The 16326-nt window shown below is 43.4% G+C and overlaps 1 protein-coding gene across 1 annotated transcript; it reads left to right on the plus strand.

The window, feature by feature from the left end:
* Window positions 1-1925: 1925 nt before the first annotated feature.
* On the plus strand, window positions 1926-15947 carry PAX9 (paired box 9). The gene is made up of 4 exons (XM_070045038.1): window positions 1926-1929; window positions 2691-3317; window positions 6309-6451; window positions 15693-15947. The coding sequence occupies exons 1-4, from the start codon at window positions 1926-1928 to the stop codon at window positions 15945-15947; spliced, it is 1029 nt and encodes a 342-aa protein (XP_069901139.1).
* The last annotated feature ends 379 nt before the right edge of the window (window positions 15948-16326 follow it).

Below are 16326 nucleotides of genomic sequence, written 5' to 3' on the forward strand. Positions count from 1 at the left end.
TAAATTGCCCCAAGAAGGAGCTGTTGCTTTTAAAATCTGGGACCCACAAAGGACCTCCGAGTTCTAGAGCAGCAGGGGGTGCCACACTACAGGTACTGCGGGTCAGACCGGGGTGAAATCGCTGTCAAGTCAAACTTCGAGATTTTAAACAATTGAAACAGCAACAACAACCAAAAAGGCAGATAAGTTCAAGTATTTCTAGTTGTGGCACTTTCCACAAGAACCTGATTGTAAAGCATTAAGGATGTTTGACATCATAGTTCCTTTATCTTTCAAATCTTTCCTACCTGTAAATTTCAACTTAGAGGGCACCCCCGCCATAGAAACCTGAGGATCTGGAGATTACTGTTCATTTCAAAAAGCGCAGCTGATCATGAGTTTTTCCTGGGCTCTTGTCACTTACTGGCCCGGATGGGGGCCCAGTCAGCTTCCCTATGTGTAAACCAGAGCCCATCCCTCGGGACTGTGGGACAATCAGCCCCGAAACCTGTGTGCACAAGAAAGAGCTAACGTATGACTGTCAAGTAGCAGTATCGGTATCCTCGACCAGAAGCAGTACAAACTCCCAAGTTCATTAAAAATGTTCCCCATCTTGCTTTTGATTTTGATTAGCATTCTCCATAACCGGTACTCAAACTGTGAATAACTTTGACTGCCAAAAAGAATACTGTACACTTTGGATTAGCCTTAGCGTGAATGAAAGTGAAAATTCAGAAGGCAGGCTGAACTGCAGGGCCTCTGGCAGCTAGTCAGAAGACGTGAGAGTCACATACATGTGCAGGCTCAGTGTTACCTTCTTGGAACCAAGTCTTTCTCATATTTAAACAAAAGCCCTTTGCAGTGGTTCACTGGTGGGGGAAAACCGGAGAACCTCGGCCGGCACCAAGGGCCAGTGGACCAGCAACACGGTTGAGCCCTGCGGCGCGCTGGCTTCCGCAGAGAGTGCCCCATGCGCTGGCAATTGGTCGACGTTGTGCGCTTGCTTTAGCCGCGTGTGGCTACTTTCCTGCTTGGAGTCTAGGCTAGGGTTTTACCCCGTGCTCCTGGATGAACTCCCTAGAGACTGTTGCGGGGCGTTAGTCATGAGGCCGGGGGAGAGGTCTCCACCTGGTGGAAACAAAGGCCTCCATTTCTGGCTTGGTCTCGCCTAATTCTCCTCGTCTCTCCGACGGGCCTACCTTCTCACACCTGGGCTCTGGCCACCTGGCGTAGGCTGGAGCGCGGTAGGACCCGCCGGTAACAGCCATCCTCTCCTGATATCCCCTCGAGGCTTACAGGACAGGCTATTCTAAGAACGCTCACCATCACCACCATCAAAGACGGTGGCGCTCACCTCCCACCTAGAGTTTGAAGTTAAATTCTGAGATGTCCGTCTTTCCCCCAAAGAAGTATTCTCAGCCCCTTCTCCCTTCGAGTCTTTCATATTCAGACCAAACGCTTTCATTTGCTTATTCAGCATTTTTAACAGCCTGACTTTGCTGTCTGTTTGCGCTGCCCCTGGGAAGGTGTCAAACACCTCTTTTCATTGTATTTAGTCACCCAGGTGCTGAGCAAGATTGAAAGAGACAGCGGAAGGACTTTCCCGGACTGTGCTGTCGCTCAACGGACCAAACCAATCAGCATGCAGCTTGCCTTCGGGCCCTCCTCTTTGGGGGCGTGTCCCTAGTGAGTGATAGACGGAGCCGCCCGGCCCCGCTCAGCCCAGCCCACGTTGCTGCTTAGATTGAAATGCAGAACTCAAGCCTCTTTCATCGGGGCACAGACTTCCTTTTACTCCTTCCTTTTGCACTCTCGCCGCCTCCTCCCGGGGAGAAGCGGAGGCACCAGCGGCCCGGGGGAGCGACACACCGGGCCACTGAGGCCACGCGAAAAGCTTCTTTCTGGGAGTGCGGAGCTGGGGCCCGGTTGGTGTACTGCTCGGAGCAATGGGTGAGTGGCGGCGGGGGACGCTGTCAGAACCGGGAAGGGAGGGAGGGAGCGAGCGGGCGAGGGAGGGAGGGAGGGCGCGCGAGGGCGCGCACCACTGAGCGCTTACACTCTCCTTATTGACTTTGCTCGTGTTCCTACAACTTGTAGGAACACGCTAAGGGTCAGCGACGCACAGCAGCTCAGTCTGAACGCGGGCTACTGGGTTGCTGCTGTTGATGCCATTTTCTGATTTCAAGAGTAGGGAGAGGTTGCATCAGCAAGCCCCGCGGTCCCAGTTGCGGACCAAATTTTGTTTCACATACACGCAGACACGGGGCGGGGGGTAAAAAACGCCAACCAGAAAAAAAGACTAGACTGTCTAATTGCGCAGGTCCCAAGGCGGGGCGCTGGGGATCAAGGGGGAGCGGCACAAGGACTTTAGCGCCGAGTAGGCGAGAAGGAGCCGCTTGCAGGCGTCGAGACCGATTTCCCCGCCTGCTTCGGAGACTTTTGAGCACTCGGAGAGGCCCTGCGTCTCACCACTACATTTGTCTGTAGCGGCCTCAGGCACTGCCAGAATGAGGGAGGAGGGTCTGACTCGACCGCGGTGATTTGCAGCCGTTCCTCAAGGCTCGGGGACCTTACGGTTTGGTGAAAGCCCGGGTCCTTAGTCCGAGGCGGGTGTATCCGCCTTGTCCCATGACGCGCGCGGAGGCCGAGTGGCAAGCGCTTGTCCCAAACTGCGGATGCGCGTCCCCGCGCACCATGTGTTCGTTTTGCAGAGCCAGCCTTCGGGGAGGTGAACCAGCTGGGAGGAGTATTCGTGAACGGGAGGCCGCTGCCCAACGCCATTCGGCTTCGCATAGTGGAGCTGGCCCAACTGGGCATCCGACCGTGTGACATCAGCCGCCAGCTACGGGTCTCGCACGGCTGCGTCAGCAAGATCCTGGCGCGCTACAATGAGACAGGCTCGATCTTGCCAGGGGCCATTGGGGGCAGCAAGCCTCGGGTCACCACCCCCACTGTGGTTAAGCACATCCGGACCTACAAGCAGAGGGACCCCGGCATCTTCGCCTGGGAGATACGGGACCGCCTACTGGCGGACGGCGTGTGTGACAAGTACAACGTGCCCTCGGTGAGCTCTATCAGCCGCATCCTGCGCAACAAGATCGGCAACTTGGCCCAACAGGGCCATTACGACTCATACAAGCAGCACCAACCGGCGCCGCAGCCGGCGCTGCCCTATAACCACATCTACTCGTACCCCAGCCCCATCACGGCGGCCGCGGCTAAGGTGCCCACGCCGCCCGGCGTGCCCGCCATCCCCGGCTCAGTGGCCATGCCGCGCACCTGGCCCTCCTCCCACTCCGTCACCGACATCCTGGGCATTCGCTCCATCACCGACCAAGGTAAGGGCTCGGGGACCGGATGTGTGTATGTGCAGAGCTTCCCGCCGCAGCCTCTCTGGGGTCTCTGTATCTGCGGCCTCCGTGGGGGCCCGCGTCTATCCCACCGCCTGAGGCTTCTTCCTTTGGGAACGTAAGGGGCCCTCCCATGGGGTGTCCTGATCTCATTAACGTGAAATTCATGCCCTTCGTTTCCTTGCCACACGCAGTCTACTGCCTCATCTCAAACGACCAGACCCACAGCATCCCCCCATCCCCGACACATGGTTCGCATTTTCCACCCTCCCCCGCCTCGCGCGCCGCCGCAGCCTCAGACCAGCTCGCTCACTTGGAGAGCGCCGCCGGGGCCGGACTTGGGGCGCAGCCGGAGAGGCCCGAGCAGGCGTGGGGCTGCCGGCTGCAGACACTGCTGCGGGCAGCTTGTTTGGGGATCAGATGCGGCCGCGAGGAGTCGGGCACCCTGTGGAAACTGCAGTGTTCTTCTTGCATTCTGGCAATCAGACCAAATTTGCTCAGGCAGGAAGTTCAAATGTCACCTAATTGGTTTCATTCTTATGCTTCACTTCATTTTCCTCGGAAACGGAGGTCCTGAAGTTACTACTAGTAACTTGCGTGTTACAGCATTGCTCATTCTGGGACTAATTTTCTGCTTTATTTCTCTCTTTGTCCTCCCCCTCCTCCCCCCTCCTCCTCCCCCCCCCCGACACTTTATACCTTAACAGATTTCACTACATATATGTCTTAGGAAGTGGCACCAACTACTGCTGTGATGAAGAGAAAATTCACGCGATTTCATGCTGTCCTCTTTTCTGTTCTTTCCCGTTTTTCCCGCGCCTGCCGCTTCCCTTTAGGGTCCCCCAGTCCCCGGGAATGTGAGTGGACATCTAGTCCCTGAACGTTTTCAGTGGTGCCTTTCCTTTCTCACCCTTGACCTTGCGTGTGGTGTGTCTTTTCTGCTCGCTAAGAACGATTCCTCGAGCCCCTGTGCTTAGTCGGGCTTCCGCAGGAGACCCGAGGTTGTTTTCTTTTACTGCGTTGTTAAAACGGGACAAAACAAAACAAAAACAGCGTTAACTTCTTCCTCGGTAGGGAGAAAAGAAAGTAAAAAATGCCCTAGACGCAGAATTTAAATAATGCAGAGATAAAGAGCCTACCTTCTTAATTTCTCAGCCAGAAGTTTAAAAAGAGCAGAGGAAAAATTAAATAGGAAAAGGGGAAATAGTTCCTTTAATTGTTTCCTGCCTTTCTCGGTTGCCACCACATTGGCACAATTATCTTTTTAAATAATTAAAGCATAGCCCTGATTTCTCATCTTCTTGCTTTCTGACTGTGACTTTACAAGATCCTTCTAAGAGCCTGGTTTTGTCTTGTTCGGAGCTGGTTGGAGCTTTATTTGAAGAGAGTTTGCCCTTGATTTATAGGATAAACTGACCTCACTGACACTTAAAGGAAGCCCCGGTTCATGGGAAAGTGTGAGATCAGCAGAAATGGGGGCACGCAGGGGGATCTCAATTTCTTAAGATAACTTCAGGCTTGTGCCCACCGATTGCCTTTTGTCTGGGAAGGCAAGAAGAGACTGGCAGTTCTGGGCCAAAATACAGTTTCCTGGTGCAAATTGGAACACAATCTAATTATTTGGAGAGGGGGAGGCATAGTGAAAAAAGACTGACAGAGTTGAAAAGAAAACTTTTCTTCCCTAGGGAGCCTACAATCAGACCAAATGTCAGTTGAAAAAGTATTAGATTATGGAGAGGAGCAACTCTTCATTCTACATGTTGTTGATTCTGGATACCAGCTTTAAACAACCTGTTTTCTGACAAGTCTGTGAATATAAAATGATTAGTTCTACCAATGATCGTTTCTACAAAATGATTGCCCCTTTGAAGCACTGTATCAGATGGAAGTATTTAAAATCAAGTTGTAGTAGTTTTGTCAAACTTCATTCAGTCCTCTACCCATGGGTCCCAAAGACCAACTGCTCATAGTTTTCAAATATCTTCTCTTTAAAATTCTACTTGCTCACTTAAAGATGCCAGTGATTCAATATGTACATCTCTAGGTATCGTGGTAATCAGTTTACGCCCGTAATTTTCTTTGCATCTCTATTAAAAACATAAAGGATAGCTGACGGCTTTACTTCTTTTCCAAAATACTTATACTTTAATTATCCTAACCTTTTGTTTCATTGAAAAAGAAAACCTATAACCTTACCACTGACACTGGTGGCATTTACAGTGGTAACTGTAGTATTTATTTTTTAAGTCATATGCACATAACCTCATGTATTTAACGTGTAGAGATAGAGCATCAAGGGTAGTCTCACACAAGGTAGGCACATACGGAAGGCAGAAACCTGTGCACCTATGTTTTGCATGTATATTGTGGGCATCCTTTAGTTATTTGTTTGCAAAGGACTTTGCAGGTTTTTTGTTCCATCTGTTGACAGAAGTACTAGATCTCCACAGCACAGTGAGCACTTTTCTGGATGTCTCTGAGAGCCAGCATAGGCGCGGTTAGGCCTGGGAGACCCTCTCTCCCTTTTCAGTTAGCACCAGTCTCAGATTTTTGTCGAACCCCAGTCGACCCCGGGTCAGGACTGGGACCGTGGCTTAGGAATGGGGAGAACGGCGCATCCAGTTTCACGGGTTCTTTCCCCGATTTGGGAAAACTGGGGGAAAATTCTCAGATTCCTTCCACTCGTTTCCCCGGGGGAGCGAGGACAGGAGGAGGTAATCAAAGGCCGGATGAAAAAGAAAAACGTATCTTCCCGCGGGCGTGGGGGAGAGGGCGGGGAGAGGCCTACTTCGAGGCAAGTCACCTTGGCCGAGCCCTGGGCTCCCGGCCGGAGGGGCCATTCCCGCACCCCTGGGAGGCGGAGGGCAGGGGGACGGCAGAGGTCGCAGCCCTCACGCTCGCGGGTCGCGGGTTCGCAGCCGGTCTCAGGAGGGGGCGCGCGGTTAGCCCTCCAGCCTGACGCCCTCTCCTCCTCCCCAGGAGTGAGCGACAGCTCCCCCTACCACAGCCCCAAGGTGGAGGAGTGGAGCAGCCTGGGCCGCAGCAACTTCCCCGCCGCCGCCCCGCACGCGGTGAACGGGCTGGAGAAGGGGCCCTTGGAGCAGGAAGCCAAGTACGCTCAGGTGAGGACGCGAGGGCCCCGCCGGGTGGGCCGCGGGGGTTCGGGCGACGGAGGCCCCGGGCCCCTCTCGGAACCTCGACCGAGGAGAGGCCCAGGTCCACTCCCCGTGGCGGCCACGAGCTCCAAGCCGGGGCAATGGGGGCGGGACAGAGGCCCGGACCCGCGAGGGCGTAGTGAGGCCTCGACCCCCGCGGCCCTGGAAGCGCCTCCGGGCCTGCTCGGCCGCTGGAGGCGCGGGGAGGTCGCGCCTGAAGCCTTTAATGCGGCTCGCGTCGGGGTACACTTACCCGGGAAGGCGCCTCCGAGGGGCCGGGAGAGCGGCCGTGGGTTCCCAGCTGCGCGCGGGACGAGCGGTCTGCACGCCCCAGGGCGCGCCGCTGCGGCTCCTCCCGCGCGGGCGGTCCGCGGCTCCCAGAGAACGGGCGCGCGTGGCTGGTCCTGCGACGGCGAGGAGAGGACAAGCAGATAAACTGCGTAGTTACCATTTCCCGATTAAAGGTCACGTCGTAATCTCCCCAGGGAGGTTAGTGAGAAAACCTCAAATTATACGGACCGGCTGTGGACCGTTTAATTTTTCTTTCCCTCTCGCCCTCCCCCGACTCTCCATAAGAAAAATTAAAACACCCGTGTTTTTTTTCTTCCTTTGAGAAAAACTAAGCAACACCACAACAAAAGCCCAGGAGTTTTGAGTCTATATTCATCACCACGGTGGAGTCAGGAGTTCAAAGCTCTCAAAAAAGCAAACAACAACAAAAACAAACCTGGACCTTAAAGCAGCGTAAGGTTTATTTGAGCAGACCTGTGTAGGTTTGCAGATTTCTTCATACCAAACTCCAATTCCAAAGCCTCAAAATACCCAGTTTTCATTTTATTATTTTGAAATCTTAAAACTTTTAATGTTTTCTTATCTGTTAAAATAAACTTTGTAAGCACAATAGGACTTGCAACGTTTATTCAATTGGGAAAAAAAATCCTAGTCTTTATTTTCCCTAACAAACCCCATTTTCAGTTCCTCTTCCCTCCCTTATTTTGTTAAAACAGAATCCCATATATATTAGTAGCTCTCCCATGACAAATATCACAGAAAATAGCAGCAAGGAAGGAGGGTCCCTTTCCTGAATCTCCTTCTACCGTAAAGAATGCCAAAGAGAAATTGTAAGAAAGTTTGTCACTACCTTCCACAGAAGAGCAGGTAGTTCATAAAGAAGAGGCATTACGTACAATGGCACCATTGCCACTTACTCAAGTTATTAACCTTTTAGAGACTCCATTTTTTCATCTATAAAACAGGGAAATAATAGATGTGAAATTTCAATGAGATAATGCAACTATAGGGCACATAGTAGGCATTCATTAAATATTACCCTGATAGAAATGGCGTTAGAGATTGCCTCAAAAAACAAGAAATTTTTTCTTTTGTCAGAATATACTTTGGTCAGCCAGCTCATAGTCAAAAAGTGTCAAGGTATTTTGTTACAAACAAAAGAGCATCTATAAAGCACCTAGTATACAGAGTAGTAAGCATTTAATTGGTGCTCAGTAATGTTTATTAGGTCTTCATTTCCTGGAATAACATTGTGAAGTACAGAGTTGAAAATAAAGGTCTCTAATTCCCACATGTAGTTGATGAACCCAGTTTATATATAAAGCAGCATCATAATCCAAAAATCTTTATGATTACTTTTATTTTTACTCCTTTGAATTATAGACCTAGTGTATTATCTTGTTTAGAAATGGTTAGTTAATACATACACTTCAAAATGAAACTAATCAATTTAAAATAAAACACTGTGTCAAGTAATCTATCCTGCATATTCTGAACATTAAAAATCCATTACATTTTATACAGTGAATATCAAATCACTTAATTATCAGATTTATAAGAGTAAGTAACTTAAATAAGTGGCCAAATAAGTATTGCTCTAAATGCTTGAGGACAAGTCAAAAGTTTTTTGCAGAAGAAAAAGACATTTGTATCAAACTTTCGTTTGGAAAGTTCTTAATGGCAATATGCTAATCTTCTGCATTGCCATGTAGCAAGACAATACAAATGATGTAAAATATCAAAACCTGAAAAATTTCTGTGCATAATTAAATCAGTAGCTACTCTATTATGATTATCAAAATAGTGCTTAATGCTGAAGGTGTGCTAAGTAGACACATACACTTAGACTGTGTCATTTTGTGAGCAGTTTTGGAATTTAGATGTTGATTTCCTTGAGGGTAAAATTATACATTAAAACTTGCTCATAAACAAAGATGCAAATGTGTGTTGTGTGTGTGTATTCCATACATATATGCATTTCTCCTACAAATATTCAAAGGGTAGTTTTATTTTTTTTAAGTTATATTTCAAAATGTTATCAGCATATGTCCATTTCCACAACCCTAGTGTAAACTTAGGTAAAACTTTTCTCTATTTGTATTATAAACAAAAATTGAAAGTCTTTGGCAAAAAAAAAATTGTCAAAATTTTTGCACATAATACTTTTAGTGCATTTATGGTTGTTATTAAATAGTGTAGTATTATATAATCTCAGTTTCATTTTAGTATATAAAGGAGGAAATCAAGGGTTCAGGATTATAGGATTTAGAGCATAATCCTTTGTCAGAATATACCTGTAAAATTACCAGAGGGGCTGACTTGACAACTGATCATAGGTTCTATTGATTACTGTAATCTAGAGTTTCTATTTTCAGCTTAAACTGCAAAGAAAGATGCCCGATTGCTAGTAATTAGAACCTTATGCACACATCTATCTTGTTTTTAAAACATTAGTTTAGAATATTCAAACTGTACACTTTAATATTACACTGCAGTTGATATTTTATAGTGCCATTCTGAAGTCCTTATTGTCTATCTTTGAGGATAGGAGAAAAAGGATATTTATTTTGGCTTTTTTCACCCACATTTAATATTGGGCTAGAACTCTTTAATCTCATCTAACTCTGAATGACAATAATGTCCTCTGGTTCCTAATCGCTGGTCCTTTTCTGTGGAAACTGTAAAACCTCTCTTGAATGCAACTGCATGGCAAAACAAAACAAAAACAAAAACATACAGAGAAATATGAGGTTGGAATAGATCTACCCTTATACGTGGTACTTAGTGAATTAATGCCTCATTCTAACAGTTTATAAACAGTTGTATAGTTCTTGAAATTTTCTTTGTATAATTGGGCATGCTTTCTCAGAAAAAAATGAATATCTGGTACTCTAATTAAAGTCATCTGAATGGCAGATTTATAATCTTTGAGTATCTTCATTTTGGGGTAGTATACGTCAACTCAGACAGCAAGTTTAATATAAAATTAGCTACAAATTGAGATCTCAGGAATGGAGAATAGTCTATAAACACTTGAATTTATGAAAAAGTTCAGAGTTAAATGAGATGTGAAAAGAGTTTAATTTGGAGACAAATTAATCTGAAATTCTTATGAAACATTCATTTATACATTGTATTTGAAATAAAGATAGTATTTCAGCATACTGAATATAATTTTCTAGTGCATTATTTAACAGACTGGCTGTCCTTGCAGACACACTGTTCTTGTGAAAATATAAATGAAGTTGCCATGGATTTTTCTTCATATCAAACAAAGTTAACTTTGTGTTAAATAATTTATAATTTTGTAGAGAATGCAATTTTAGGCAAATGCCAATAGTCTTTGAAATTCATGTTATTTATTATGAAAAATATTCTTTGACCTGATTAACTTTTAACTATGTTTTAAAACAAAATTAATGATTATGTATCGCTAAAATGTGTCATATAAAATACAAAAAAAAAGCAATTTAAATTTTTTTCAAGGCTACATCAATTTTAATAACATTTTGGAAAAATAAAGTTTAGAAAAACATTTTAAATAGCAGCTTTCCATTACCTAGAGACATTTAGATCTGCAATTACCCATAATTAAGATCCTTTTGGATGAATGTTGAAACCATATTTACAACCATCATTTCGTCAGATTTATTCTACTAGGTTATTGCATAACGAATTAAGAAGGGTAGAACAGCAGTCAGAAAAATGATTTTCACCAAAAAAGAGAGAGAATCTTGTTTATTTTCAGATCTGAAGCTTTTTCTTGCTTATGATCTCGAGGTTGAAATTCTAGGTGAAGCACATCTCTATTTGTGGCTGAACCTACTTTATTATAAGGCCAAGGTAAACTGATTTTGTCGTAAGGGAAGAACCAGGTAGAACTGATGAGTGGATGAGACTGTAGATAGAAGACTTGGCACTGCTATTTGCATTTTCTTCAGGAGAAAAAATGTTGAGTAGACAACTACCAGCATCTGAAGAATAGTCTATAACATCTAATTGCCAGACAGTTGTCATACCAGTTTTTCACGGTCACAAGTGTTTGGATACTAATGCATTTCCATTTTCTCTGGGGGTGGGGGTGGGGAATAAATGGAATGACCATAAATCAAATAATGAAATAGCTAGGTTACAACTTTTATTGACCTTTTCAACAGCTTTACTCATTTTGCTTTACTTAAAGTGTAATGCTTGTTCGGTGATAAAGGGTGCCCAGTTTTGGTTTTTTTTTCTGTTGTTTTTTAAAAGCAAGAGCAACACATCTTTTGCTTTCAAAAGGCTGCACTAACTTAAGTATACAAATGATTATGAAACGCCTATAATGTGTCCCATTTTGTGGGGATGTGAGATGATTAAAGACAAGTCCCTGTCCTCAAATTGTTTACAGTCTAGCTCTCTGCCACTATAGCTTCTCGACATATTCACTTAAGAATATTTTTGAAAACTGGCAAATCTGTATTTCTAACATTTTAGAACAAATGCAATGAAAACTCATACTTTCATTCTCTCTTGTGATGGCCTTAACTAGACTGCATTGCATCTTATGTATTTTTTCTGGACTCTTTCGTTTAATGTCAGTGGGATAAAAATACATCTTTTTCTAGAAACATTCAACAGAGCAAGGAACTTACTTTTTCCAGGGTATACAATTTGGTCTATTTTATTTTGTATTAATAAATCTCGTTCTCAACATTAGGTAGAAGATAGTTTGCCTTAGGGAGGACCCTTGTACAGTTCTTTAGAGGAAAGGATTCTCAGGGCTTTCATGGAAGATCCACATGAAAAAGGGGTTGATGGATTGAGGTTTTATTTATGGAATCTTTAGGTAAAGTCATTTTCAAAAATGAGATTTCCATTACATGCCCATTGCTGGGGTTTCATTTGGAAAATTTGTTTACTCTTCCCTGGGGATTCCATATGTTGGTCAATTTATAAATCATATTTACAATCCAATTAAATAGAGTAATTTAGCATGTTTGCTCCCACTATATTTATGGTGTATATTTGGTAGTCTCTACTCAGCCTAACTAGCTTTTCAGATTAATTACATGCCCTTCACTGAAAACATTAAACAGATTTGGGAACTTTAAGTCATGTACTCTTTTATTGGAAAGAATAAACAAACATCAATGCTACCTGTAGTTGTTTTCCTTTGTGGTGGAAAATTTTACTCTTTCAGTGATTGCATCATAAATAACAATTACTTTACCTGGTAGAGATTTATACCTTTTACTAATGTCATGTTTCAAAATTAATAGTGAGAAAATTGATGTGTTTATTGAGTTACTAGAATGAATGAATAGTGAAGGTGGCAGGTACGTTTCAGTTAAAGCATGCTTGTTCTCTTATCTTGCTCAAGCCATTTTTTAAAAATTTCTAAATCTGAACTTTAAAAGTAAAAAGGGAAATTAAGACAAAACTTTTCCACCCCAAATCTAGGTCATAATTAAACCTGAGGGAAAGCTAAGAGCTATTTTTAAACTGTTTAAAGATTTCTTTTTTTCTTTTAAGCAAACACTTTATTAGCCTCCCCTTGCCTTTTTCTACAGGACGAGGATGTCAAACCTCTCTGAGCTTCCCTTCCCAACTTTCCTTTCTGCAGTACAGAGGGGCCCACATCACTAAAATGACTCTAAATATATTGCAGATTTTAGAGAACTTTGAAATATTTCATACTAATAGGACTAATAGCATGAAAAACAAGTTTGCCTTAATAGAAAATGGACAAATCTGGAAAGAACTCTTAGTGTTTTTTACACCTGACAAACAAATGTAGTTATGGAGTAAGTAAGGCATCTGAAGGTAACAGGGGCCTAAATCCAACATTTTCCCTCCCCCCAAATCCTAGGAACATTACCTAAAATGAGAGTCTAGTCCAGCCTGGCTTCTCAGGGAGAACATCTCAGGGAGAACATCTCCAAAAAGAAGTGGACCCATGTAAGAGATTGTGGACATTACATCAGAATGGCTGAAGAGCCCCAAATAAAGGGGTCATATCAGAGAGCAGTGGTTCCAAGGGCAAGGGTGTAAGGAAGGGAAAGGGACAATAACAAAGCAAGTATTTCAGAGAGAAATGTAATGTTGAATGATAGAAAAAATATAAAGAAAACAGAATGAGTAGGAAAAACTTAGCTGTGATGAAAAATAGAACTCACCAATACATTTTTTTCTGCTAATGTATTACTAAACAATATGCTGTTTCTGTATTATAGGGAATAATCTAACCTATGTACTTGGAAAGTGTTGAGCAAATGTTTTCATTATTTTAAAAGTAATTTCAACCTTAACATTCTTATTTTATGATTCTTGGTGCACATTGGCACAAATAGTATAAAATATTAATTAATGCTAGAATGGAAGAGGCCAAATGTAGATGCAAACACCTTTCCATAACTGAAGTGGAACAATCCCTTTCCAAACTAATTTCTCTTAGGTTATTGGGAAAATTCTAGATAATAATGATCAGAAATAAAATCTCTATGCAATGCTAAATTTCTTCTGCAATTTGACAGTTGTCTATCTTCATACTCATCTGTTGAGAGTCTTAAAGTGTAGCTTTTTTGAGCCATTTTCTAATGAGCCATTTTCAGAAAGAAGGAAAAAGAGTTTCTTTTAGAAGTTAAGGAACAGAATTAGGATCTAAGAATGAGAATCAGGTTCTAGAAGAGGAAAGAATCTTTTACCAGAAAAGATGCTCTAGTTTGAAATTAAATTGTATCTATCTTTTAATTGTCTGGAAGAGTAGCATGATTTGCTACAGAGGGTCCTGCAGCAGACAGGGATGATAATTTCTTTTAACACATGGCCATGGACTTGCTGATTGGCCTATAGGGTAAATGGCTAAACTCCTTAATCTATATTTTGTATAAAAAGAGGATAATATTTCATTTGTATTCAACATTGATGTGCAATGGCTTCTTTGTTAAAAAACAAAGCATCATCTTTTGTAACACATTTTAATTTCAATTGAACATCGCATTGTACTCATTATAAATTATCTTGTAATTATTATAAACTCAATAGGTTAAAATGAGATACAATTTGTCAGTTCCAATTATTCGATAAAATATGTTGGATATTTCTTAGTGCTTGGGACATAGGACAGATTCAGGAAACCTCAGTTTCCTTTCCTCTTCCCCATTTTTCAAAGAACAAGCACTCTGACAAAAAGAACATGAGGTGTGTCTTCTTATAGAACTACGCAAAGCTAACTCCTCTACTTTTATTCTTATTTTGTCAGAAATCCACAAGTAGTGTTAAATCACATTCATGTATATATTCTACTCCATGCATTACTCTAAATTGAGAAAATCATTTTTGAGACCTCACTGTTGCATTCTCATAGATGTGGAAGTGAAAATAATAACCAAATGAATTAAATTAGAAAACAATTTCTGTGTTGCAATTGAATTGGAAAAAGTATCCAACATATGTCCGCTTTTCTTACCTCTAAGGCTTAAATTGGTTTTATGAATAATATTTCTATTATTTACATATAGTTTCATTAGGAAATATGGTGATATGTTTATTTATTCACATCACTACCAGGAAAAAGGATTTTCTTTATTTCTAAACAATGTAGAAATGTTTTTAAAAATTTAATTAATTAATTTTTGGCTGCATTGGGCCTTCGCTGCTGTGCGGGCTTTCTCTACTTGCGGCGAGCGGGGGACTACTCTTCCTTGTGGTGCGCGGGCTTCTCCTTGCGGTGGCTTCTCTTGTTGTGGAGCATGGACTCTAGGCACGTGGGCTTCAGTAGTTGTGGCACGCGGGCTCAGTAGTTGTGGCCCATGGGCTCTATAGCACAGGCTCAGTAGTTGTGGCGCATGGGCTTAGTTGCTTTGCCGGGTGTGGGATCTTCCCGGACCAGGGCTCAAACCTGTGTCCCCTGCATTGGCAGGCAGATTCTTAACCACTGCGTCACCAGGGAAGCCCCAACAATGTAGAAATTCAGGGGGAAAAATGAAGTTAGTTGAAGAAGGATGCCGAGTATTCATGCCAGAATGAGGATTAGAAATCAGGGTGTTCTTGGTGTTGTTAATAGTAACGATACCAACAATAATTTATTGGTTGCCAAGAGAACACTGGCTTCTAGGCAGACTTGCCTGCCAGCGTTGCTGCATTTTGTTTGCAAACTAACATTTTACATTTAAATTCATTTCAAGAGATTTATCCATGTGGCTTCTAAAAATTCAGATCACAGGGCCCTAAAACTTAGCAAGCAAATTTTCCAATTTCAAAACCATGCATATGCGATTCTTTTATATTCTGACAGTTTCCTTTTTGATAAAATAGCTCTGGAAAATATACTCCCAATTGTCATTAAAGAACCCTTCTAGACAAACTGCCTGATTTTGCATGCCCTTCGTCCAACAAGCATTTTCAACATGGTTTTAAAATATGGCCCACGTTTTATTTAACAAAGGTCATGCTCATTTTGAGTTTCTAAAGTGACAGCCCATACTCTGCCCTTCTTTAATGGAAATGAAAGCTATACCAACCAGGCCCTTCACAAATGCCTCAACAAAAGAGTCAAACAAAACTGAAGTATGGAGAGGGTTGACAAAGGCAGATAGAGAGCTGAATGGATTCTGAGAGTACTTAATCACAATTAATTCTTTTCTCACCCTGCATTTCCTTCCTGTAATTCCAAGTAGCAAAAGCAAATACTGTGAATTTTCTGGTTGTAGCCTCCTCAAAATCTTTGTGGAAAGAATATGTTTAAGTAGCACGACTGTGAATGCATTTAGAATATAAAAAGAGTCAAGTCTAAACAACAACAACAAAAAATCAGAAAGTAGGGTCAGAATATTGTTACTACTCAGAACTGACATTCTGCTTCTTTCTAAGAACTCGTGAAATGTCAACCGCTCTAATGTGATTATTTTCACCTCTTCTCTTTTCCTACTCCTCTTAGGCACCAAATGGTCTCCCAGCTGTAAGCAGTTTTGTGTCAGCATCCAGCATGGCTCCTTATCCTACCCCAGCCCAAGTGTCGCCTTACATGACCTACAGCGCTGCTCCTTCTGGTTATGTTGCTGGACACGGGTGGCAACATGCCAGTGGCACCCCACTTTCCCCCCACAACTGTGACATTCCCGCGTCGCTGGCGTTCAAGGGAATGCAGGCAGCCCGAGAAGGTAGCCACTCTGTCACGGCTTCCGCACTCTGATGGGAGATTCCGTCTGCCGCAGCTTCACCCGAGTCCCGTCCCCCCCCCCAGCACACCCTCCCCTTCTTCCCTGGTCTCGGATCCCACCCCTCTGCCCTCCAACCCTCCTGCCTCGAAAGCTGGCTTTACGGACTCACATCCTCTGTGCTGATGACACTTAAATATCTCTTACCATAACTTCTCTCTCACAGAACACCTGACATGACTGTAGGAGTTAAAAACAAAAGCAATGTTAAGGACTGAACGAGACGTTTGTGTTGGCCACACACTGTTTTAACATAGTGAAGAAACCTGCACCCCTCAAAGGGCTTAAGGAACTTTTAAAACTAGTCTTTGGTAAAACCACATGTGTATATTTATTCTAAATCAACCTGAACTT

This window comes from Globicephala melas, chromosome 2 (assembly GCF_963455315.2).
Source record: "Globicephala melas chromosome 2, mGloMel1.2, whole genome shotgun sequence".
NCBI classification, from domain to species: domain Eukaryota; kingdom Metazoa; phylum Chordata; class Mammalia; order Artiodactyla; family Delphinidae; genus Globicephala; species Globicephala melas.

What these genes read in the sequence shown, in the direction of transcription:
- PAX9 (XM_070045038.1), top strand. An exon ending in TCGCTCCATCACCGACCAAG is followed by an intron (nt 3,318 to 6,308) that starts GTAAGGGCTCGG and finishes CCTCCTCCCCAG; the next exon opens with GAGTGAGCGACAGCTCCCCC. An exon ending in AGGAAGCCAAGTACGCTCAG is followed by an intron (nt 6,452 to 15,692) that starts GTGAGGACGCGA and finishes TACTCCTCTTAG; the next exon opens with GCACCAAATGGTCTCCCAGC.